This window comes from Leptodactylus fuscus, chromosome 9 (genome assembly GCF_031893055.1).
Source record: "Leptodactylus fuscus isolate aLepFus1 chromosome 9, aLepFus1.hap2, whole genome shotgun sequence".
Classification (NCBI taxonomy): Eukaryota; Metazoa; Chordata; class Amphibia; order Anura; family Leptodactylidae; genus Leptodactylus; species Leptodactylus fuscus.
Genome location: NC_134273.1, coordinates 11,158,730 through 11,186,319, shown reverse-complemented (window position 1 = coordinate 11,186,319; position 27,590 = coordinate 11,158,730). Strand labels below are relative to the sequence as shown.

Genomic DNA, 27,590 nt, shown 5'->3' with positions numbered 1-27,590 from the left:
ATCTGCAGGGCTGGGGTGATATGCTGGTTCTGGTGACAGTAACCTATCTGCAGGGCTGGGGTGATATGCTGGGTCTGGTGACAGTAACCTATCTATCTGCAGGGCTGGGGTGATATACTGGGTCTGGTGACAGTAACCTATCTATCTGCAGGGCTGGGGTGATATGCTGGTTCTAGTGACAGTAACCTATCTATCTGCAGGACTGGGGTGATATGCTGGGTCTGGTGACAGTAACCTATCTATCTGCAGGGCTGGGGTGATATGCTGGTTCTGGTGACAGTAACCTATTTATCTGCAGGGCTGGGGTGATATGCTGGGTCTGGTGACAGTAACCTATCTATCTGCAGGGCTGGGGGGATATACTGGGGTCTGGTGACAGTAACCTATCTATCTGCAGGACTGGGGTGATATGCTGGGTCTGGTGACAGTAACCTATCTATCTGCAGGGCTGGGGGGATATGCTGGGGTCTGGTGACAGTAACCTATCTATCTGCAGGGCTGGGGTGATAATGATCCAGCAGAAGACACCCAAGTATGAAAGGGGCGGTGGTCTATTTTCTAGGGGTTGTTGGAGGGTGGGCTACAAAAATAATTGTACCTGGTGGGCCCAAGGAACCTCAATCTGACCCTCATGGAAAGGAATTGGTGGAAGGATCGTTGAGCGGGTGCAAAGAGGGAACCAAACACTTCTGTCGTGGGAGGAGAACCCATTTACACGTCCCCTATGGCGCCCCCCTCTGCTATGGCAGTGATATCTTTAAGCCAAGAGTGAAAAAACATCTTCAGAACAGAAATCCAGCCTTTAATTCTTATTAATGCCTCTTATTTCTTCCTGCAGCAAAAGTAAAGTCACAAATGAAGAAATATCACCGAGCCCGGCCGCTATTGTCTTACCAGTAACATGCTTTTTATGCCGCCAAACCTTATGGGGACATAAAGCGATTCACACGTGGAGGCTTATTACTTGAGAAGCGTCCCATTGCGAGTGCTACTGCTTAGCCAGTACATATTCTAAAACAGACTATAAAACAAATGTGCTTTCTAAGCTCGGGAAACAATAAAGCCTATAAAATACTAAATGATACAGCAAATAAAGCAGGAGAAGGAATGAAAAACCCTAATTGTTCATACAGGCGGAATGATCCGTATAGAATCAGAAGGTTACAAACATTCAAGACACAAAAAAATGAAGTATTTAGACTATGGACGCATAACAAATGGAAATTGGAAATTGTGTTGGTGTCTGCGCCGTCCAGATGTGGAAGAGTCCTGAAGTGTTATTAAGGAAAACAGTGGGGTGAGGAAAATCTATTCTGTAATAAGGTGTAAAGAACTATTCTAGTCACAATTCATATTACTAGCAATGGTGCGGAGAGTTATATAGTGAAGATGGGTAAATATATATCATATTTTAGTAGAAGCATTGCTTAGTGCTCATGGCTGCCCCCTGTTGAGCAATAACTTTCTGTTGTATCCTTGAAGAAAGGAAAAATTACAAATGATCCTCTCACCAAGCGGAATATTAACACCGTATCTACAGTTACTGCCACCGATATACTGTAACTACTATGTAACTACTGCCCCCTATGTACAAGAATATAACTACTATAATACTGCCCCCTATGTACAAGAATATAACTACTATAATACTGCTCCTATGTACAAGAATACAACTACTATAATACTGCTCCTATGTACAAAAATATAACTACTATAATACTACTCCTATGTACAAGAATATAACTACTATAATACTACCTCCTATGTACAAGAATATAACTACTATAATACTGCTCCTATGTACAAGAATATAACTACTATAATACTACTCCTATGTACAAGAATATAACTACTATAATACTACTCCTATGTACAAGAATATAACTACTATAATACTGCTCCTATGTACAAGAATATAACTACTATAATACTACCTCCTATGTACAAGAATATAACTACTATAATACTACTCCTATGTACAAGAATATAACTACTATAATACTGCTCCTATGTACAAGAATATAACTACTATAATACTACCTCCTATGTACAAGAATATAACTACTATAATACTACTCCTATGTACAAGAATATAACTACTATAATACTACTCCTATGTACAAGAATATAACTACTATAATACTACCTCCTATGTACAAGAATATAACTACTATAATACTGCTCCTATGTACAAGAATATAACTACTATAATACTACTATGTACAGGAATATAACTACTATAATACTACTCCTATGTACAAGAATATAACTACTATAATACTACCTCCTATGTACAAGAATATAACTACTATAATACTGCTCCTATGTACAAGAATATAACTACTATAATACTACCTCCTATGTACAAGAATATAACTACTATAATACTACCTCCTATGTACAAGAATATAACTACTATAATACTACTCCTATGTACAAGAATATAACTACTATAATACTGCTCCTATGTACAAGAATATAACTACTATAATATTACTCCTATGTACAAGAATATAACTACTATAATACTACTCCTATGTACAAGAATATAACTACTATAATACTACTCCTATGTACAAGAATATAACTACTATAATACTACTCCTATGTACAAGAATATAACTACTATAATACTACTCCTATGTACAAGAATATAACTACTATAATACTGCTCCTATGTACAAGAATATAACTACTATAATACTACTCCTATGTACAAGAATATAACTACTATAATACTGCTCCTATGTACAAGAATATAACTACTATAATACTACCTCCTATGTACAAGAATATAACTACTATAATACTGCTCCTATGTACAAGAATATAACTACTATAATACTACCTCCTATGTACAAGAATATAACTACTATAATACTACCTCCTATGTACAAGAATATAACTACTATAATACTACCTCCTATGTACAAGAATATAACTACTATAATACTACCTCCTATGTACAAGAATATAACTACTATAATACTGCTCCTATGTACAAGAATATAACTACTATAATATTACTCCTATGTACAAGAATATAACTACTATAATACTACTCCTATGTACAAGAATATAACTACTATAATACTACTCCTATGTACAAGAATATAACTACTATAATACTACTCCTATGTACAGGAATATAACTACTATAATACTGCTCCTATGTACAAGAATATAACTACTATAATACTACCCCCTATGTACAAGAATATAACTACTATAATACTGCTCCTATGTACAAGAATATAACTACTATAATACTGCTCCTATGTACAAGAATATAACTACTATAATACTACCCCCTATGTACAAGAATATAACTACTATAATACTGCTCCTATGTACAAGAATATAACTACTATAATACTACTCCTATGTACAAGAATATAACTACTATAATACTGCCCCCTATGTACAAGAATATAACTACCATATTGAATGAGATTTTTTATATAAGACTACAATTAATTTTTGTATTCCATCATCTATGACCTTGCTAAATAAATCAAAAGCCCCTCTGATTTCCGGGATGAAACACTATATAGATAGAAGAGTAGACATAGAAATATAATGGACTTGTATAAAGTTCCACAAATCCCCCATGAATAGTCAGTCACAATGTTGCTTTGTGATGTATGATGGCGGTATCATAGGCGCTGCTCTGGATCTGGCAGGTGCATTTATCGTTAAATCATTCATTAGCGGCACAGAACGGCTCGACAGCAAACTTTATAGACTCCGGTGATTATCACAAAGTTTATAAAGCGAGTATAAAGGAGCGCTGTCACTATGAAGTCGCTGCGACTGACTCAATGGCAGATCAAACACCTCCTCATGAGCGTCATTAGTCAGAGCAAGACAAAGTTCCCAGTCGTGGCCAATTTGCAAATAATGTCCATAGGAGTCGCCTCTGAAATTTGGATCCACAAATATCCTCCTGACCTCACAGTTACAGCTTAATTCTGCCCATGGGGTGTAGTCTGATGTATTTATAGGGGTGGTTTTAGTGGAGGCAAACTGGGCAAGGTTATAGAGCATTCATTTATTGGGGATGACCTTTAGGGTCATCCTGTGCAACCAACACTCTGATAAAGAGCTCGGTACTGAGACGGCTGTATATTTGGAAAGCGTATGGTAGCATTATGTGGGCTATGACTACGACTACACAACGACCTTTGATAGGGCTAAGGAACAGCTCACATCCAAAGATTGGTATTTTGGTAAGTTTACACGGGTTTTTTTTGGACTGGATCTTGAGGCGGAGGCACCTCAAAAAGTTGAGATGTCCCAAAAATTAGCCAAGTAGAGAGGCACTTTTGGCCTCTTAGTAAATCTGGACCTATGTATTCCTTTGGATCTCGGATGTAGTGCTATGAAGACTCTGTGTAGCCCCATATTTATTATGCACTGTATGGTGGTATTATCTGCGGTATTATAAGGACACAGTGTGGCAGTGCTATTTCGAGACTGGATTAATCTGGCACTGAATAGCTCTATGACATTATATTTAGGTCATGCTTTCCTGCCTTACATTTCTGCAACCTAGCTCTCCTCCAGAAGGAAGAATTGATGTAGTACCATGTATTGGCTGGTACCTATAGGTGGCGCAATAATACTGGTTAACTTGAGGAGGTCCAGGCAGTGCTCACTGGGAAAAGTATGCAAATTTGGGAAGAAGGACATCTCTTTAGCGCCATCTATAGGTGGCATAAGAGAGACAATTGTCTTCCTTCTGCATTAAGCTAATTTGCATACTTTTCCCAGGGAGTACGGCCTCCTTGTACTAACTAGATCTGCACAAGTGGTGCCCCTACAAGATACGCTGCCCTAATACTAGTGCCCCAATGTGTGTACACATATCCCATTGTAATGCCATACAGTGCACGTATAATATTACCGTATAGTGTGCCCCATAGTATCTGAATACACCTCCGCCGCTGCCATTTAGAGGGAAGCAGAGTGATAGACGCCCCCTCTGGCCACGCACTAGGTATGACACGCGTCTATAGTTTCCCTGGAGCGTCCCTTTAAGAAGCCTTCTCTGCTGAATGTAAGATCTCGGTCAGGATCCCACACATCTATTATATATGTTCCACTCCAGACTCCGAGCTCATTGGGATGCAGAACACTCCGGCAACTTTGTATTGTGTGATACAGCGCCATAGATTGGAATCGGAAATGGTGACATAATTAGACATTAACTTTTAATTAAAGGGATGTTTAACCCTCGCCACTTGAGCCTTCGGTTTAGAAATAATTAATTACCAATATCATGTATATGAGAAAACCCAATTCTAAGCGGTACAAGGTAATTAACCTGCAGCATGCAATATGGAGGCCGGTAATTACCGCAGGATGGTGCGGCGGAGGCGCCGGGCGTATAACAAATTACATACGCTGATGGAGAATATGCTGCTGTCATGTGATCAGTCTGTGACTAAGGGGGCCTATCTGCATTAAAGAGGTTATCCGGGGTTAAAATATTGAATGGGTCATTAATATGAGTTTTGGTGGGGGTCTGACAACCCGGGTCAGTCCCATTGGAGTGAATAGGCATGACTTGCAATGCCAAATACAGCCATGCCATGGATGGCGCTGTGCTTAGAGGGCAGTGTATATGCCACAGCTGATCAGTAGGGGTGCCGGGTGTCAGACCCTCACCTAAGGATAGGTGCACCATTTATTGCACCTAATGCCATAACCTGGGTGTGGTTTTGGTAATGAATATACACAAGTTATCTCTGCAGGAGGCGGTATACCATTGTGGCTAGGGTTGAGCGATCGGATTCCGATCGGCAATCAAGTAAATTTCACGATCATGATCGGAATTCCAATTCCGATCTTTTCCAGTGGGTTCGTGGTTGGAGGTGATCTCAAGATCGGCTCAACCCTAAAAGTGACTTTTCCCATAGAGAAGCATTGAGCGACGGGATCGGAAAAGATCGAGCAAATTTGACGTCGCGATCGGGATCATGAAATTTCCCCACTGTGGGACTATTAAAGGATTATCTTATCTTATCTTACTATACAGATGTTTTTCCCCCCTTAGGATCACAGGTAGAGCTATTGAGTTATCGCTCTGCACTACCTACTGACACATTCAGCTCTGCTACATCTGCTCTACAGCTCCAAAGGCAGCAGCATTGACACCATAAAACTAATGACTCCATAAGTCGTATCTGCAAGGATTTACAATAGCGGTATTAAGGTATGTAATTATGGACCATAAAAGCTCACCTGTCGGGGGTGGGCGGGGGGTGCGTGTATAGTCTAGTGTGGCACAGGCTGTTTCATATTTATGATGGTTCACACTTTATATACATTCACTGTAAAGCACTGCCGGCGGCTACCTGTTCAGATCCCGGTGGATGATGGGGTAGGTCAGGTTGTGAAGATACTCCATGCCTTTGGCAACATCCACTGCGATAATCAACTTTGATTGCAAGTCGAGATTCCTGCCGCAAAAATACAATAAAAGCTCCAGAAATTACAGCGTACCGTATACACGTAACCTAGAACATGTCATATAGGCATAAGCACTGCAGTGAAAAAGTATTTGCCCCCCTATAAGAAGCTTTCTTATACTGCATACCAATATTTATATTGTACATAGTTTAAATATTTCATTATATATACCAATTTTTTTCCTAAATCCTGCAATTTTTGCTCTGGCCACTAAGCCTAATAATAGTCTAACACTTTCCAATTGTGTAGAGGTTTCCTTTATAGCAGCTACCTCATTTACATCACAGACCGCATTACAATAGAAGATAACGCCTCTATAGATAACACCACTGAACCATCATTACATCCACTACTGACAATAGAGGAGGTCAGTTGGAGCGTTACAGTGAACCTCAGCTGCAGCTTAATATAAGAAACCTTGTATTATATCTTATCTAAGAAATCTGTGTCCTTCTCCACTTATTAGGCTGCTCTCCTCCTCCTTATGTTCACTATTTATGTAGAATCCGTCTCTCACATAGAAGTCTTTGGAGAGGGGAAGGGGAGGAGGAGCCAGTAATTTGATTTAATGTCCCATTCTGTGCTGTAGAAGAGCCTAATATCAAAGATACAGCACAGTCAGAAGAGCGCCCTCACTCACAGAGTAGCAGCTGCAGTTATTTATGTGTTTTTTCCAGCAGCCTCCTCCTCCTCCTCCCCTCTCCATAGACTTCTGTGTATAAAGTAACTCAGCCTAATAAGAGGAGAAGGAAACAGATTTCTTGTATAAGATATATTACAAAGTTTCTTCTATTCACTTGTACTCTTCATTTATGAAAAGATGTTTTATGATTGGAGCCATTCTTTAAGGGTAACTCCAGCACCAATAGACTTCTTCCTGGTATGAGGTGTTTGCTCAGTCCATCTTTAGGCTCCTTATCTTCTTCTTCCATGTAAATTACCTTTTTTGCTCATGTAGAAGAGAAAATAAAGACCCTCCCGAGACGTATTGTGTCACAATAGCAAACTGACTCGGGTCATCCAAGCAAGCGCCCACAAACTGAATGACGCAGGGGTGATTGAGGTGACACAATATGGAGACCTCCCGGCAGAACATGTCCACGTCTGATTTGGAGCAGTAAGTATTGGCTCTGTACCTAAGAAGAAAGGAAGTAAAAAGTAGGTAAATCTGACCTAAAAGAGGTCCGCTCCTCTCCTGACCTAAAAGGGGCCCTCTCTTCTTCTGACCTAAAAGGGTCCTCTCCTGACCTAAAAGGGTCCTCTCCTGACCTAAAACAGGTCCGCTCCTCTCCTGACCTAAAAGGGGCCTCTCCTCTCCTGACCTACAAGGAGACCTCTCCTCTCCTGACCTAAAAGGGGATCTCTTCTCTCCTGACCTACAAGGAGATCTCTCCTCTCCTGACCTACAAGGAGACCTCTCCTCTCCTGACCTAAAAGGGGTCCTCTCCTCTCCTGACCTACAAGGAGACCTCTCCTCTCCTGACCTACAAGGAGACCTCTCCTCTCCTGACCTAAAAGGGGTCCTCTCCTCTCCTGACCTACAAGGAGACCTCTCCTCTCCTGACCTAAAAGGGGATCTCTTCTCTCCTGACCTAAAAGGGGCCCTCTCTTCTCCTGACCTAAAAGGGGTCCTCTCTTCTCCTGACCTAAAAGGGGTCCTCTCTTCTCCTGACCTAAAAGGGGTCCTCTCCTCTCCTGACCTAAAAGGTGCCCTCTCTTCTCCTGACCTAAAAGGGGTCCTCTCCTCTCCTGACCTAAAGGGGGCCCTCTCTTCTCCTGACCTACAAGGGGACCTCTCCTCTCCTGACCTACAAGGGGACCTCTCCTCTCCTGACCTACAAGGAGAACTCTTCTCTCCTGACCTAAAAGGGGCCACATCCTCTCCTGACCTACAATGAGACCTCTCCTCTCCCGACCTTAAAGGGGTCCTCTCCTCTCCCGACCTTAAAGGGGCCCTCTCCTCTCCTGACCTAAAGGGGGCCCTCTCTTCTCCTGACCTAAAAGGGGCCTCTCCTCTCCTAACCTAAAAGGGGCCTCTCCTGACCTAAAAGAGGACCTCTCCTCTCCTGACCTAACCTCTCCTGACTCCTCACCACTATAGCATACTGACTTTGATAGCTGTATACAGTATACAGAGCCATACACTGTTCCGGTGGGAACCATAACTCTGCTTCCCTTCACATGAAAAGGAGCAGAGCTATATACCTTGTATACGGCTTCTGACACCTGTATCTGCTTATGGGCGCGGGATTTGATTGTTGGACTTCCATTGATCAGTTATTACAAAGTCAGCAATATCCATTTTAGCTGGGTTTCGAACAATCCCTTTAAATACAATAGAACCGAGCTGCAATACCGGACATAACCAGATGTGGCGCTGTTTTTGGAAGTAAGCAGCCTAAACATTTTATGTATCATTCTCTAAGCTTGTCCAATAATCCAGAGTGTCCGATAATACCATTGTTTTATACCATTGCAGGTTTATGTCATTACCGCTGCGATATTGCGGTAATATAGCAATAATAAATCCATAAAGTGTAAAAAAAATCCAGCTATATTAGATTAAAAAACCATAATAAAGAGATTATTTTCCCCTTCGTTTCTCTCATTAGCCATAAAGTGGAAATTGGAATAAACTTCGGCGACTTTACCTCTTGACGGCGACAATTTTATTTCTGCATCTTCCCTTGTATACTTTTCCGAATGACCCTACAAAATATCAAAGAATAGGTAACTATTCAGACTGAATAATTAACGGAGCTTCTGAGGCAGCGGCTCGCTGCGTATCTCACACCTGATCCAATTATTTCGTGAAATTCAATTTCTGACATCTGAAGGTGAAAGTGCGAGGGCAGGCTGGCGCGCAGGAGGAGGACGTCAGCTTTCTCTGCAAGAAAATAGCAAAAAAAATGGAAGATAATATCGCAAAATGTTTGTGCATAAAGATAGACGGATTAGGTGCCGTATGGGCCGTACGTGGAATACAGGGGAGGATTAACGGGGAACGGGGCGGCCAATTAAGTTAAGTTTGAGAAGGGGAGTTGTTTGGGGCACAATGCAAAGGAGTAGCACCGCAATGGGGGCCGCATTTACAATGCCGCCATCATAACTCTTGAAGATGCACTAGATTTATCGGGAGGTGCACACTGACATCCCTGGTGGTCTAGGGAAGTGAATGGGGTTAATATCTGTATCCCTGGTGGTCTAGAGCAGTAATGGTGTAATATAGAGGAATGTCTATATGCATGGGGGTCTATGGAATGAAGGGGTTAATGTAGGGATCCCTAGTGGTCTAGTGCTTTAAAGGGGTTAATGTCTGTATCCCTGGTGGCCTAGAGCGCTAATGGTTTAATATATAGGTATGTCTATATGCCTGAGGGTCTCGGAATGAAGGGGTTAATGTAGGGATCCCTAGTGGTCTAGTGCTTTAAAGGGGTTGATGTCTGTATCCCTGGTGGTCTAGAGCAGTAATGGTGTAATATAGAGGAATGTCTATACGCCTGGGGGTCTATGGAATGAAGGGGTTAATATAGGGATCCCTAGAAATCTAGTGCTTTAAAGGGGTTAATGTCTGTATCCCTGGTGGTGTAGAGCGGTAATGTTGTAATATAGAGGTATGTATATATGCCTGGGGGTCTACGTAATGAAGGGGTTAATGTAGGGATCCCTAGTGATCTAGTGCTATAAAGGGGTTAATGTCTGTATCCCTGGTGGTCTAGGGCACTGAATGAGATAACGTAAATATCCATGGTAAGTCATATGTTTCAGATTGTCATTGCTGTAACATGCCAGTAGATTCGAGAATGGAGTGGCTAACGTTAGGTTCTCCCTGGTATGGCGTGGATCCAGTAGGTGGCGCTGCCTCTGCTCAGGTGTCCACGCCAGTTCCTGTGACTGTTACTATTAGTCACCACCCTCTGTGTCACATCAGACCAGGTGAATTAGGGTAGTATTTTTAGAAGGCGCATATTTAGTATCTACTCAACCACACTATAACACACTATAACAAATTCCAAGATGGAGGGTAGGTTAGCTGTAGCGGGACATCAGGCTTTGGAACCACCTACTGGATCCATGCCACACTACCTAGTTTTAATCACTCCATTCTAGTCTCAACCATAACAGAAGACTGAACCAAGATAGTCCACCTTCCTGTTTCCTCTCTGTACTAATGATACAGATCAGTGCAGGGAGGGGATAGAGAGAACTGTGCAGCTATGAGTGTACCACTGCACAGTTCTCTCTATGATGGGGCAGAGTAGTACTAGAACGCTCTACCCAATCATTAAGGGAGTCTGTACAGCAGATATTCCCTGAGCTGGGGTATTTTCTCAGCTGTGCAGTCTTGTGGTAGAGTATGGTAATGTAACCCCACCTACTGTTAGTTTGGGGAGGAGCAATTTCAATAACTTATAGTTTGATATTAAAAAGTGATCTTGAATATACAGTATATCGCTTCAGGGCCCCATGACAACACTTCCTGTTTCTGTGGTTTGGTGCACATACATGCTAACTCTCCCAGAATGTCCAGGAGACTCCTGAAATAAGAGGAGACCACCCAGAAGATTTGGCGAATTTGCTTTCCCCCAGCAGCCCTCTATTAGGTTCTGTGTGACATGGGCACATTATGTTCCAATTATGACCCAAGAAGAGGCGTGTCCATCATATTATCCTGCCAACATCATATAACGGTATGTGGCATAGTCCTAATAGGTATGGTCTTACGGGACGGGGCATGTGCGCCCTGTTCCTCCAGAAACACTGCCAAATGATGGCAAAGATACAGCGGACCCAATGACTAATAGTATCCAATGGCATCTCTATATACCATGTCCCTTTAAAGACACCCCCTGGACATGTCATGGATACTAGGGCATGCACACAAAACATTTCCGTACCTGACCATCATGCTCGGCCCCATTCACAGCTGCAGTACCAGACACATCCTTTGGACAAGGGTGGCGCTGTTTCAGTAAAAAAGCAGCCAGGTTTTCTAATCCTACCCAACCCCTTTAAGCACCGCTTTACAGCTTCTATATAAGAGGTCTATGGGATTGTGAATGTCTTTCTGACGCACTGGCTTCACTTACTCTATATTAATGCGCTCCTATTAACCCTCGGGAGGAAGCTCTTTATAAACGCATCTTTCCCTTTAAGCCTGGTCATCTGGGCTCCCTGTAGACTGGAGTCTCGCCCGCCTTCTATCTATCACTGCGCTTGTTCGGCTATTTATTTTTTAAGGGCATCTGTTGCTGTCGCAGAGAACATTTAATGACGATCTGTTTGGAACGGACTGATATAATATTTATGCCGCAGAGGATTGAAAGCATTTGTCGATGAAGAGTCCTCCTTGGAAGATTAATCCTGAGGAAACTTCCCCTTCACCTCAACACAGTACACTGAAACCGAAGGAGCTGCAAGAATATCACCATTTATATCCATAGAGAAGAAAAGGAAACACAAGGGATAATAAGTAGAGTGCAACATTATAGGATTTAAAGGGAGTGTGTCAGAAGAACCAGCATATCACCCCAGCCCTGCAGATAGATAGGTTAGTGTCACCAGAACCAGCATATCACCCCAGCCCTGCAGATAGATAGGTTACTGTCACCAGACCCAGCATATCACCCCAGCCCTGCAGATAGATAGGTTACTGTCACCAGAACCAGCATATCACCCCAGCCCTGCAGATAGATAGGTTAGTGTCACCAGAACCAGCATATCACCCCAGCCCTGCAGATAGATAGGTTAGTGTCACCAGAACCAGCATATCGCCCCAGCCCTGCAGATAGATAGGTTACTGTCACCAGTACCAGCATATCACCCCAGCCCTGCAGATAGATAGGTTAGTGTCACCAGAACCAGCATATCACCCCAGCCCTGCAGATAGATAGGTTACTGTCACCAGAACCAGCATATCACCCCAGCCCTGCAGATAGATAGGTTACTGTCACCAGACCCCAGTATATCACCCCAGCCCTGCAGATAGATAGGTTACTGTCACCAGACCCAGCGTATCACCCCAGCCCTGCAGATAGATAGGTTAGTGTCACCAGAACCAGCATATCACCCCAGCCCTGCAGATAGATAGGTTACTGTCACCAGACCCAGCATATCACCCCAGCCCTGCAGATAGGTAGGTTACTGTCACCAGACCCAGCATATCACCCCAGTCCTGCAGATAGATAGGTTACTGTCACCAGAACCAGCATATCACCCCAGCCCTGCAGATAGATAGGTTAGTGTCACCAGAACCAGCATATCACCCCAGTCCTGCAGATAGATAGGTTACTGTCACCAGACCCAGCATATCACCCCAGCCCTGCAGATAGATAGGTTAGTGTCACCAGAACCAGCATATCACCCCAGTCCTGCAGATAGATAGGTTACTGTCACCAGAACCAGCATACTGGTTCTGCTGACACTAACATTTCTATCTGCAGGACTGGGGTGATATGCTGGGTCTGGTGACACTAACCTATCTATCTGCAGGTCTGGGGTGATATGCTGGGTCTGGTGACACTAACCTATCTATCTGCAGGGTTTGGGTTCTGGTGACACTAACCTATCTATCTGCAGGACTGGGGTGATATGCTGGGTCTGGTGACACTAACCTATCTATCTGCAGGGCTGGGGTGATATGCTGGTTCTGGTGACAGTAACCTATCTATCTGCAGGTCTGGGGTGATATGCTGGTTCTGGTGACACTAACCTATCTATCTGCAGGGCTGAGGTGATATACTGGGTTCTGGTGACAGACTTCTTTATAGGGCAACTCCAACTTTTTACACCATGTTGTTTTTAACATCCAAAAAACATGACCTTGCATAGAGTTAAGATATAAAAGTCACCACTAGGGGGTCGAACATGGATTTTTCAATGGAAGCAACATCATAGTGAGTGTTAAATTTCTCTGCAGCGCCACCACAGGGAAAACAAGGCATTACACAGTATCCGTACATATCAATAGTTTTTCTGTGCAGTGCAGGGCAGGACAGTCCTCCAGAACAGGTGACATTCTTTGTAACTGCTCTCCACTTGAGAATCCTGAAGAGAGGACCTCCCCTATTATCTCAGAATTCCCTAATGGTGTGTAGGACAAAGGGTTTCCTAAACTGTACACCCCTTTAAGGACAGTCCCATAACAGGTCTTACCGTACCTTTCGTCATGCTTTTAATTTTTCCAAGAGGAGATGGGACGGATACATAGGAGCCATCTAAGAAACACACGGAGAGTAATGTTAACACTGAGCGCTAACTAGATGTAAGGAAAATGGTAGAACCCTATAGTAAATGGGATGAAATATGGCAGAGATGTGTTCTTCCTTCTTTACCTCACAAGATTACATTGTATTTCATGACAATTTGTTTTTGATCCCAAAGTGATATGCTACATGTGTCTATATGCGTCTATAGGTGGCCACCCAGTGCTTGAATTGTGATTTGCAGCCTGTCTCTGTTCTTCAGATACAGAGCACCAACCCCCTGCCTAGATATAGAATTACATTATAAAATTCTGTGCACTTGCAGTCACCACTAGAGGGGGCTCAGGAGCTCACTGCATACTCTCTCTCATCCCACAGTGCACAGTATGCTCCTGAGCTCCCTCTAGTGGCCTCTGCAGGCAGGCAGATATTTTATCATTTATCGCTATGCTTACAGAGGATTTAGCGTACAGTTCATAATGCCATAAATCATGGTTTGAAATTCATCATAACAGAATTTTCTACCAATATGCAAATGAATTTACACAAAACTGGAAAAACCTTTAAAAATGATGTCATTTCTTTCGTTAAAAAGCAAATCCCATACACATGAATGATCTCATGGTCCCATGATATGACTATAACACCATTTACTCTGCCCACTAGCTGGCGGCCATTTCTGCACTTCTTACATATAGATGCTATATACTGTACCGCCACCAGGCTGTGAGTATTCATTACACGGAGACTCTTCCTGAGGCCGCTTATAATGCTTCAGCAGGGTAACAATGCCATCATGACCTGGAGGATGAACACAAAGGATTCTATGTAATACCCAGAGCGATCCTATAAGGTAAGGACAACAAACACTGGGATTTCTGTGGTTGATTCCTGACAATCTCATCCCCACCTTTATATATTGAGACTGTTTAGACTGCGGCCCATTGTGCCATATTTAGTTCTGAACTTGTCTAAAGGCTTTGGGAACCTTAGGCGACATTGTCCATACTGTCCTTACGTGTATTTTGAAAAATAAAAATCGCAATAGGTTTTTTTTTACTAAATATTTTGTATTGTTTGGCTTTGAAGCTTCTACCGTGTTTCCCCGAAAATAAGACTGTGTCTTATATTAAATTTTGGTCCTAAAGACATGCTATGTCTTATTTTCAGGGGATGTCTTATGTGCTTGCTGCGCAAAGATTGTATGAAGAAAAAACATTGCAGCCGGCTGAACGCTGTACGGTGCTCTGTTTGCACAGGAAAGTCAGCTGCTGCCGCTGCTGTGGTACCGTACGTTGTATCCACTGTTCCTGCTGCTGTGGGGTGAGGCGGGAGAGTGGACCCCTCCCCAGCCGCATACGATGCTTAGTGTATGCACAGCGGGCACCTCCCAGCTCATCCTATGGCAGCAGGAACAATGGATACAATGTATCGCAGCGGAGTCAGCAGTCGGCATACCTGTGCAGACGAAACATCGCACACAGTGTTCAGCCGGCTGCAATGTTTTTCTTCATACAATCTTTGCTCAGAAAGATTATTACCGTATTATTGGGGGATGTCTTACTTTCAGGGGGGTGCCTTTTATATTAGGCAATTCAACAAAACCTCTGCTATGTATTACTTTTGGGGGATGACTTATTTTTGGGGAAACAGGGTATGTTATACACTACATAGCAAGCTGCAGGATGGTGTTCAATAGAAAGTCTATCAAAGTATCTATGTGATGGCTCAATCTCTAGCTCTTCTCTCCTCTCTTACACAGTCAAAGTTGCACAGAAGAGGTCAGAGAGAAGCTAGAGACCAATCCATCAGACACCTTTAGCAGATTGCTATGTAGTGTAAAACACTGAGGCTGTCCATATCTGACATGATTATGGGGATAACGTCCAGTAAAGACTTCTGGGAAAGTCGGGCATGATGTTCAGGGTGCTTCCCATAGAGGGCAGCATAACAGAGGCACTGTCTCCCTGTTCACATCTTGCATATTCCTCCCATATCTGACATGTGAGTTATGTCTGGTGCCTTGCTTCACTCTGCATGCAGTATAGATTGGATGCATATGCTGTGAAAAGAGGTGTCCTAGTTGCAACCCTAGATTCACCGAGTCAAACGTATATGCCACAGGGGCTACATGCCACAGCCACAGGGTTGACTTGACTCCCGGACTCATCTTCTCCTTAGTAAAAACTTCTATGGATAGATGGCTGTCATCTCAGCAGATTTGGGCTGCATAACACAGCTGTAAAACGAGCCATCACCTAGCCAATTTGCTAGATCTGCAATTGAATGGCATCCTGCAGCTTGCAATGTAGTGTATTACATAGAAACTGCAAAAGCCAAATGATACATTTTAAATAAAAACCTATTATCAATATTTTTTAACCCAATACATGTAGACACTGTCAAACTAGCTGGGAAAAATCTCACACAATCCTAAAACGGCGACTCACGGTAAGCGGTTTTGCGGCACGTTCCCGTTACATGTGTACACGGCCTAAATCGCCTTGACTGTTTGGAATAATTCACGCTGGCGCTGAGGTCTAACTGCAATACCTTTCTCGTAAGCCCACATTAGACACGTCTGTTCGTCTTTCTCTCCGCTTGATTTACTGGGATCACTGGCGACGAGATTCATGTCGGCTCCGTTGTCGAGTAAGAACTGAACCAGGCGTATGTGGCCGTGGTAGCACGCGCAGTGTAATCCTGCAAGATTGGGACATGAAGTCGCCGGCGTTACATGAACATAATAGAAGTACACCCAATAATCATAAAGCCAGGAGTGATATTCTTCCTGGGGAAATATGTTATGCCGAAAATTACCGAGTGCTGAAAGGACAAGATGATTTTATTTTATTACAACCAACAAGCTGGTACTTATTCTGCCAGCCGAGAAGAATGATAACCTCCAAACAAAAATGAATACATAAGAAAGGGAGGAAAGAATAATTGTAAGCGCTGGGAGTGTGTAAAGGACAGGAACATCCATCATGCACAGACAGAAACCTCTCTTAATCTGAATTAATTGCTACCCTGTGCCAGATGGGTAACCCTTAAAGTACCTCTCCGCCCCAAATAATAAACTTACTTGTCTCCCGGTACCCTAGACAAGTCTACAACTCACTGGACAGAGCATTAAGACGTCCACTAAAGTTGTTCTTCCTTCTGAGTGTGCAAACAGGAAGTTGCAACCATTGTCGGCCATTTTGGAGGCTATGGAGTACAATCTGTGGTCACCTGGTCACCTAGCATGCATGCATATCTGCACAAACACCTCCCTTGTCTCTTCTAAAATTTTCCAGTCTTGTGTATGTTATATCGTAATTTTATAGCCGTAATCCTGTGCCTGCTTGACAGAGCTTGTTTTGGACAGGAAGTTGCAATAGTTGTCAGCCATTTTGGAGGCTATGGAGAACGCACTCTGGTCACCTGGTCACCTAGCGTGCGTACATATCTGCACCTCCCTTGTCTGGTCTGCATTTTTTGTGCCTTGTATATGCTACTTCTATAGTCACACTCTAGCAGGGGAAAGTGTGGACAAGAAGTTGCAACCATTGTCGGCCATTTTGAAGGCTATGGGGAACAATCTGTGGTCACCTAGCGTGCGTACATATCTGCACCTCCCTTGTCTGGTCTGCATTTTTTGTGCCTTGTATATGTTACTTCTATAGTCACACTCTAGCAGGGGAAAGTGTGGACAGGAAGTTGCAACCATTGTCGGCCATTTTGGAGGCTATGGGGAACAATCTGTGGTCACCTAGCATGCATACATATCTGCACAAACACTTCCCTTGTCTCATCTGCATTTACTGTGCCTTGTATATGCTACTTCTATAGTCACACTCTAGCAGGGGAAAGTGTGGACAGGAAGTTGCAACCATTGTCAGCCATTTTGAAGGCTATGGGGAACAATCTGTGGTCACCTAGCATGCATACATATCTGCACAAACACTTCCCTTGTCTCATCTGCATTTTTTGTGCCTTGTATATGCTACTTCTATAGCAGGGAAGTTGCAACCATTCTTGGCCATTTTACAGGCTACGGAGACTGATCTCTTGTCACTTGGTCACCCAGCATGCATACATAGCATGCTTGGCAGGGGTGGGAAACGCTATTTTGCTGCCCAAGTTGTCTTTCTTAGATACTTATACTTTCTTGGATCTCCAGGAGGTTCCAGAAAAAAGCAGTGACCTCCTGGATTCCCGGAAGAGCAGGCAAATTCCTGCACCGGTGGGGGAAGCAGTCACTTCTATATGTAACCTGGGCACTTTGTGCTTCGGTCATGTCCAAGAGGGGTTGTGTGGTCCTTATATTTAGTGCCTACATCACAAGAAATGGGGCGTGGTTCACCTGAAAGGGGTGGGACTCTTCAAGTTTGGCCAGATGTTGGCTGATACTGTCCATTTCTTAGTTGACCGTCCAAGCAATCCCACTACCCAAATAACTCCAGTATTGGCAGCCCCAATACAACATGGAGTAAATGTACCAACCGATATATGTTGTTCACGTTTTACAAATTTTCAGACGCCCATTTGCTTTTCTAAAGACCAATCCCTCCTCTATCCTTGAGGGTAAACCATCTTGCTCCCTTCCCAATAAATGCCAGTCACAATGCTCCCGTCCCCACAGTGACCCATGACACCCATGCTACAGTATACTGGCTCCCAAGTCATACACTATTTAGTAACATGTCAGCAGGGGGCGCTCACAATGCGTTACTGCTCCCGTGCTCCTCTCTATGGTCAATGCAAGAAACAGAAAATGGCGCTGCCCTTGGTTTCCCCATACCACCTCTGGTCTTACCTGTATGGCCGTCTCGTCCCTGGTGATTGATGTTCAAGACATTTTGGTCAAGGAGGAATTTAATAAGCTCCAGATTTTTGCCGTAAGTACACGCACTGCGGATAAACCCATAAAGTGTCAGTAATGGCGGACAAGTACAACAGGCGACTACCAATAGGGTTAATGAGTTATCGAGTCGTCTTCTTTTCGCATTTTTAGTTTCGTGCAGTTGCCAAGAGTCCTGAAATTTTTAGAATTTTCAGATTTGGGTTTTTCCTGCCCAAAAGAAACAGAGTTTGCATAAGTCCTGCCCAAAAGTGGGTGTTCCCAGATCATTGGGGGCGGGACTTAAAGGGGTTGATCTTTACCAATCATAAGGTTGGTAAATAGGCTCATATCTATATCTGGAAAAGCTGGGTGACGACACAAACATGGACGGGCTTCAGGAGACAGCCCCTTCACTGTTCATGATGTCTTTGGCTTCCAGTATGGATGGAGCCGATGTCTAAGAGCCGGAGCAGAATCTCACGCCGCGCACATTATATATTAATATCGGCCTAGTATCTATTTCAATCAGAGAGACAATGTAGAAACATTTACCTGTGGAACGCCGTCTCGCTGAATATATTTTCCTTCGTCAGACTCTCCGCACCTGACAGCTGAATTAACTCCTTCACCACCTCAAACTTTCCATTGTAACAGGCGCTGCGGGAAATACGAGAAACCTCAGGGAGAAGAAGGGGTGCGAGGCTGCAGGGTCTAGTCTGGGGTAGGTATCCAGGGGTCCGGAAAACTGCCAGTATTTGCTCGGTGGTCTGGATTAGTTTAGGGGTCTAGTCTGGGGTCTGTATTCATTTCTTGGGGTTTGGTTGTTCGGTCTGTATTTATTTAGGGGGTCTCTATTTGTTGAGGTTGTATGAGTTCTGTATTAATTTAGAGGGGTCTATATATATTTATGGGGCCCTGGTCTGAGGTCTGTATTTCTATATGGTCTAGCCTGGAGTTTGTATTTATATAAGGGTCTAGTCTGGGGTCAGAAGTTATATATGGGTCTAGTCTGGGGTCTGTAGTTATATATGGGTCTAGTCTGGGGTCTGTATTTATATATGGGTCTAGTCTGGGGTCTGTGTGTCTAGTCTGGGGTCTTCATATAAGGGTCTAGTCTGGGGTCTGTATTTATATATGGGTCTAGTGCGGGGTCTGTATTTATATAATGGTCTAGTCTGGGGTCTGTATTCACTTAGTGGGACAGATCAGGGGTCTGTATTTAGATATGGGTCTAGTCTGGGGTCTGTGAGTCTAATCAGGGGTCTTTGTATAAGGGTCTAGCCTGGGTTCTGTATTTACATATGGGTCTAGTGTGGGGTCTGTATTTCTATATGGGTCTAGATGGGGGTCTGTGGGTCTAGTGTACTGTAGGGTCTGTATTTATATAATGGTCTAGGTCTGTATTTCTATATGAGTGCAGTCTGGGGTCTGTAGGTCTACACTCACCGGCCACTTTATTAGGTACACCTGTCCAACTGCTCGTTAACACTTAATTTCTAATCAGCCAATCACATGGCGGCAACTCAGTGCATTTCGGCATGTAGACATGGTCAAGACAATCTCCTGCAGTTCAAACCGAGCATCAGTATGGGGAAGAAAGGTGATTTGAGTGCCTTTGAACGTGGCATGGTTGTTGGTGCCAGAAGGGCTGGTCTGAGTATTTCAGAAACTGCTGATCTACTGGGATTTTCACGCACAACCATCTCTAGGGTTTACAGAGAATGGTCCGAAAAAGAAAAAACATCCAGTGAGCGGCAGTTCTGTGGGCGGAAATGCGTTGTTGATGCCAGAGGTCAGAGGAGAATGGCCAGACTGGTTCGAGCTGATAGAAAGGCAACAGTGACTCAAATAGCCACCCGTTACAACCAAGGTAGCCAGAAGAGCATCTCTGAACGCCGCACAGTACGTCGGACTTTGAGGCTACAGATGGGCTACAGCAGCAGAAGACCACACCGGGTGCCACTCCTTTCAGCTAAGAACAGGAAACTGAGGCTACAATTTGCACAAGCTCATCGAAATTGGACAATTGAAGATTGGAAAAACGTTGCCTGGTCTGATGAGTCTCGATTTCTGCTGCGACATTCGGATGGTAGGGTCAGAATTTGGCGTCAACAACATGAAAGCATGGATCCATCCTGCCTTGTATCGGTAACGGTTCAGGCTGGTGGTGGTGGTGGTGTCATGGTGTGGGGAATATTTTCTTGGCACTCTTTGGGCCCCTTGGTACCAATTGAGCATTGTTGCAACGCCAAAGCCTACCTGAGTATTGTTGCTGACCATGTCCATCCCTTTATGACCACAATGTACCCAACATCTGATGGCTACTTTCAGCAGGATAATGCAATGCCATGTCATAAAGCTGGAATCATCTCAGACTGGTTTCTTGAACATGACAATGAGTTCACTGTACTCCAATGGCCTCCACAGTCACCAGATCTCAATCCAATAGAGGAGCATCTTTGGGATGTGGTGGAACGGGAGATTCGCATCATGGATGTGCAGCCGACAAATCTGCGGCAACTGTGTGATGCCATCATGTCAATATGGACCAAAATCTCTGAGGAATGCTTCCAGCACCTTGTTGTATCTATGCCACGAAGAATTGAGGCAGTTCTGAAGGCAAAAGGGGGTCCAACCCGTTACTAGCATGGTGTACCTAATAAAGTGGCCGGTGAGTATAGTTTGGGGTCTTCATATAATGCTCTAATCTGGGGTCTGTATTCGCTTAGTGGGACAGATCAGGGGTCTGTATATATTTGGGGTGTAATGAAGTTGTTCCTATATAAAATGTTACAATATTTGGGCGCATCCTTCTCTAGACATCACATCTTTAAATCTCCCCAGAATCTGGTCTCACAAGCTGACAATTATGGCTGATGGGTATGTACACGTCTCTTATAGACGGAGGGGCTCGGTATCATTGCGCCGACATTGCTCTGAGGGTCCAGTTCTTGTTATGTACGTCCCTATACTGGAGACTCAGAGGGCGAGGTACTCACAGGTGTAAGGCCGTGTCCCCGTATATATTCACCACATGGGGCTGCACGTCTGAGTTATTCTGCAGCAGATATCTGACAATCTCATGGTGACCGAACCGTGAGCAGAAATGCAGCGGAACGTGATCCTCATTATCCTGGGCATTGACTGTGGGAGAGAAGGATAATGTGCAATGGACAATAATAGACATTAAAAGTTACTTAGACTTAAAAAGAAGAATCCTCCAGTTCTTGAACTATTCGCCAGTTGAACATTTTATCTGCTTCTAGGAAAGCTGGGTGACAGGAACTATGGACTAATCTTCCCAAACTCCTAAACTGTAACCAGTTATGTAGCAATAGGAGAATAATTGATGTGTCATTGACATCTGCAGTGTCTATAGATTACACCCCAAAAGTATTTGAGGGGCCCCTTATGTCTAGATGTGTTTTCCCAAAAAGTTAATATAAAGGGTTTACCATCGGCCTTGGCGCCTTCTTCCATCAATAACTTAGTGATTGTGAGAAATCCCTTGGCTGAGGCGAGGTGCAGGGGTCTGTCCCCGACCTCTCCGCTCATGTTAACATCTGCGCCGAATTTCAAGAGGAGACGAGTAACCTGCCACGGATCAAGAAAAAGTGGGACAAATCGTGAGTGAGCTCCCCCTACTGGAGGCAACCGGTAAAATTATTTTATTTTGTAGCTACTGGTCCTATGATAAATTTCAAATAGCAAATCCGTATTCACATTCACATCCGATGTCAGCTAATATATCTCACCTGCTCATGGCCGTTGTATGCCGCAATGTGTAGTGGGGTAAAGAATACGGCATCCTGAACGTTCACGTACGCCCCGTGTTGTAATAAAATGTCGACAGCCTGAGTGTGAAAGAATAAAGATTCATGTATGAGGAGAAGTAGAGAAGTGACAGAAGGATGGCGACATATCAAGAAGGAGACGAGACAGAAGGATGGCGACATACCGTTTCCTCGATAATAAGACAGTGTCTTATATTAAATTCTCTTACGAAATATATGACCTGTCTTATTTTCGGGGGATGTCTTATGCAGCGGCTGGAGCAGGGGACAATCGGCAGTCATGCCAGCGCTTCCTTAGCGGAGTGTCGGAATGACTGCCGGTTGTAGGTGGTCCAGGAGGTGAAGGGGTGTGTGTCTTATTTTCAGGGAAACAGGGTATCAAGAAGAAGAGAAACGCAATGGATGGAAGCGGAACCGCCAGCAGCAACTTTATGACCAGTCGATACAATTGTAAACTAATAAAGTAACTACTAATAAAGTCTTCAGCCATGTCTCCCTCCTCCTCCCCAATGCTATTGGGGTTGCTACCATTATTGAAACCTGACCATTCCCTCATTGGGTTCCAGTACGCTCTTGCACCCACTCCCCATCTTGGACTCCAGTCTCGGTTCCTCATGGCTCTTTCGTCCAGTTTCTCTAGTTGGTTTCCTTACTTTGGAAGATGCTTTCTGAGTCTTGATTCTCTTTGTTCCAGATGAACTGTGCATACAAAGAACTAAGATTTTACCATCCCACCATGGACTCGTAGGCTTGATACACTATCCACAAGACTACTGCCTTCCCGCGTTCCAGGGGATAGTTGCACCCCATGCTACATGCAGAAAGAGTAACCACTGGCAGTCACTTTCCACCAGACCACCTAGAATTTTCCCTACAGGTCAGAGACCGAACTACTCGTTTCCTTCCTAAGCCTTCCTCTTGACATATCCTGGGACATGTGGTGCAATAGGACTAGCTTTGAAAAACACATGATTTTGTGATACTCTGTCTGGAGATGTCTATGCCATGTTTGTCTATGTGGCCACCCAGTGGTCATAACTGGAATTATTGTGGATTCCATGGTCATGTGACCTGACTTCCTATGAAAAGAAGGAACAAATGCAATTTTCAGATTTTCTGGGGTAAATATACTGTATATATTCCCCTCCAGTGCCCTGACTATTGCAGTCACAGTCATGAATTTATTATGGACCTATCTGGATCCAAACAATGGAGTGGTGAAAAATGATGCAATTTGGGGATGGGGTCTAAGGCCGAATCTGAAAATATTTAGTCTCCCTACCCTGATCTCGTCTTGCTGTAGATTTTTTATTGCTTTATTTCATGCATTTCTTTAATAAAAGGGGTTATCCTACATGTAAACCTAAGAAGAAGTTGCTAGACAAGTTTTATGCCAATAAGCAAATTTCAGAAAATTTCAGATCCCTCTGATCGGCAGAATCAATCACCAGGGTAAGTTGTAGCTGTCCATCCACTTTCCCTGCAGTGGCCACTATAGGACAAACATAGTATTACACAACTCCCAATGCAATGAATAGGTAATCATGTAATACGTGGCCAGGCTGAGTCCTCCAGACCAGTAGACACTCTTGATAAGTGAATTTGGTTAAGAGAAGAGAGTCTCAAGTTAGAGGTCCACTTTATGACACCCATATGTCCTGACAGAACACAGGAATGGGAGCGGTCTTGTTTAGACAACCGCTTTAAAGGTATATTAGGAAATATTGCACCTTATGGTAATTTTCCATTTTTTTTTTTACATGATGTTCATTCTTTTTCTGCTGTATTATTCAAATCTGACATTTGTCCTGAAAATTGAAAACAATACGAAGACGCTCCGATCTGAATCCTTGAGGGATTTATGTGGAGTCCACAAGACGTCAGCCGAACAATTGAGATGCTGAAATATATTGAAGTTTAGTGAAGCCTTTTAGAGTAGAATGGAAAAGCGATGACCTCTGCATTTGCTTTTAAATAGAAGTCTATATCAATTTCTATGGGTGGCAAAACATCCCGGGTCCGGGTCACACTTGGGGTCTTGTTTACTTCCACATGATTTAATACGAGGACCTGAGACTGAGGAGATCTCAGAAGAAGGCGACGCACACAGACAAATGAGAGGATTCTCTTTCTTCTTCTTTAGCTGACCTTTCACCTTTCTGCCGCTCCTTCATTTTCAGGACAAAATACCCACGATTATTATTGATAAGCGCCAATTAAACTTCTAAAATTCAATTTGTGCGAGACTTATACAAAGATTGATTTTTCTACATTGTGCTCCATGAAAAGGGAAGGAAAATGCAAAATTAAGGACAGGTGAAGGGATGAATACTGCTGCAGATCCTGGAAAAATTCTACTGCAGATGGGTGCAATACCTCACATACATACAGTACTCCTACATACACATATATACAAATATACTATCATATATACAAGTAAGGTAGTCCTACATACACATCTATACAAATACAGTATACGCACACCTCTATATAATACTTCAAAATTATATATTACCACTGAAATAAGAATTCACCTCATGATTTCCCGCAATTGTTGCAATATGAAGAGCTGTAAGTGCTCCATAGCCAACCTGCTGAATATCTGCTCCACCATGTAGTAATGCCGTAAGCAGCTCCGAATTGTCCTAAAAAATATATATTATAAGTTAGAATATGGTAGGATGTAAAGTGGAATAAGAAACTACAAAAGCATGATTAATGTGCATTTCATTGCTCCCTATGTACAATCATATAAACACTATAATGTACAAGAATATAACTACTATAATACTACTCCTATGTACAAGAATATAACTACTATAATACTGCTCCTATGTACAAGAATATAACTACTATAATACTACTCCTATGTACAAGAATATAACTACTATAATACTACTGCTATGCACAAGAATATAAATACTATAATACTACTCCTATGTACAAGAATATAACTACTATAATACTGCTCCTATGTACAAGAATATAACTACTATAATACTACTCCTATGTACAAGAATATAACTACTATAATACTACTCCTATGTACAAGAATATAACTACTATAATACTACTCCTATGTACAAGAATATAACTACTATAATACTACTGCTATGTACAAGAATATAACTACTATAATACTGCTCCTATGTACAAGAATATAACTACTATAATACTACCCCCTATGTACAGGAATATAACTACTATAATACTGCTCGTATGTACAAGAATATAACTACTATAATACTACCTCCTATGTACAAGAATATAATAACTATAATACTACTCCTATGTACAAGACTATAACTACTATAATACTACTCCTATGTACAAGAATATAACTACTATAATACTGCTCCTATGTACAAGAATATAACTACTATAATACTACCTCCTATGTACAAGAATATAACTACTATAATACTGCTCCTATGTACAAGAATATAACTACTATAATACTGCTCCTATGTACAAGAATATAACTACTATAATACTACCCCCTATGTACAGGAATATAACTACTATAATACTGCTCGTATGTACAAGAATATAACTACTATAATACTACCCCCTATGTACAGGAATATAACTACTATAATACTACTCCTATGTACAAGAATATAACTACTATAATACTGCTCCTATGTACAAGAATATAACTACTATAATACTACCTCCTATGTACAGGAATATAACTACTATAATACTACTCCTATGTACAAGAATATAACTACTATAATACTACTCCTATGTACAAGAATATAACTACTATAATACTACCTCCTATGTACAAGAATATAACTACTATAATACTACCTCCTATGTACAAGAATATAACTACTATAATACTACCTCCTATGTACAAGAATATAACTACTATAATACTGCATCCTATGTACAAGAATATAACTACTATAATACTGCTCCTATGTACAAGAATATAACTACTATAATACTGCTCCTATGTACAAGAATATAACTACTATAATACTGCCCCTATATACAATAATATAACTACTATAATACTGCTCCTATGTACAAGAATATAACTACTATAATACTGCTCCTGTGTACAAGAATATAACTACTATAATACTACCTACTATGTACAAGAATATAACTACTATAATACTACTCCTATGTACAAGAATATAACTACTATAATACTGCTCCTATGTACAAGAATATAACTACTATAATACTGCCCCTATATACAATAATATAACTACTATAATACTGCTCCTATGTACAAGAATATAACTACTATAATACTACCCCTCTGTACAGGAATATGAGTACTAGAATATCAGTTTTGCAGTTTTTGGATATATCTAATACTTTAGACCGGCGCTCGGAGGAGTATAACAATACATTTATTGAGCCAGGACTTTCTTGGCAGTTTACACAAATGCTGAACAGGAACAGACAGGGGACAAGATCTCAAATAAAGGCTCCCGTTGCTGAGGAACATTCAGAATACGAAAAAAAAAAAAAGAATGCTACAGTGTATTAGCCATGTAACCTAGTCGTTACATAGCCCAACCTAGCCCAATTGATTTACTATTGATCTTTCCCTTGCTGCTATTATCCACTAGATGGCGGCGTTCTTAACCATTTCAGGGCAGGCCGCTCATACTTGGCATTCAGCAGCATTTTTCGGCAGCGCTCGCTCCTCTTCTGTCTTATCCCATCACAATCCTCTTGTTTGTTGCCAGTTGTAAACATAATGCAGAAGATTAACTGGATTTTGATTAAATATCAGAACTAGTGAGTGGAACCTCATTTAATAAGACAGGATGCAGTTTTGTTAAAGTTTTCTTTGTTGATGCATTGACCTGCCATTTACTTAATTGCGGGAGAATTAGACTGTCTAAGAAACATTTAAACCGCCATAGAAATGCGGCGGCGGCTCTGTAGTCAGATGTGATAGTGATAAGGGAGATGGTGCTGTAATTGGTTTATAGGCTCAGTGATGCATGCTATGTCAGTGAGTCGGTGGAGGTCCCGCGGGAGATGAGCTGTCTGAATCTGCCCCCAATCTTATTTAAACATAAAGATCAGACAAAAGCTCAAGTTAAACAATTCTGGCCACATTTAAAGAGAAACGTCTCTAAAAAATCTGCACCTGACATGTCCCGGAGAAAAGAATCGGGCCTGAGCTATGGCGTATACCCGCTGGATAAATGGGGGCATCGCTTCTAATATCCTGAGTGAAAGGGTTAATATCAAAATCGCTGATTGTGTAGGGTAATTAGTTAATGGCCTCTTTAGTGTGTGGTCTAGGTAGTG

General features: G+C 42.4%; 1 protein-coding gene across 1 annotated transcript in view; it reads right to left on the bottom strand.

The window, feature by feature from the left end:
* TNNI3K (TNNI3 interacting kinase) overlaps positions 1-27,590 on the bottom strand; it is a 118,026-nt gene that overhangs the window by 75,601 nt on the left and 14,835 nt on the right. Inside the window, exons 5-17 of the mRNA XM_075287237.1 lie at positions 24,836-24,946; positions 22,263-22,361; positions 21,963-22,101; positions 21,507-21,651; positions 19,060-19,164; positions 18,481-18,575; positions 16,233-16,382; positions 14,394-14,480; positions 13,635-13,691; positions 9,269-9,361; positions 9,126-9,183; positions 7,416-7,610; positions 6,360-6,464 (exon numbers count right to left, since the gene is read on the bottom strand). Coding sequence (XP_075143338.1) covers positions 6,360-6,464; positions 7,416-7,610; positions 9,126-9,183; positions 9,269-9,361; positions 13,635-13,691; positions 14,394-14,480; positions 16,233-16,382; positions 18,481-18,575; positions 19,060-19,164; positions 21,507-21,651; positions 21,963-22,101; positions 22,263-22,361; positions 24,836-24,946 — 1,439 coding nt within the window. The remainder of the gene's footprint in view (positions 1-6,359; positions 6,465-7,415; positions 7,611-9,125; positions 9,184-9,268; positions 9,362-13,634; positions 13,692-14,393; positions 14,481-16,232; positions 16,383-18,480; positions 18,576-19,059; positions 19,165-21,506; positions 21,652-21,962; positions 22,102-22,262; positions 22,362-24,835; positions 24,947-27,590) is intronic.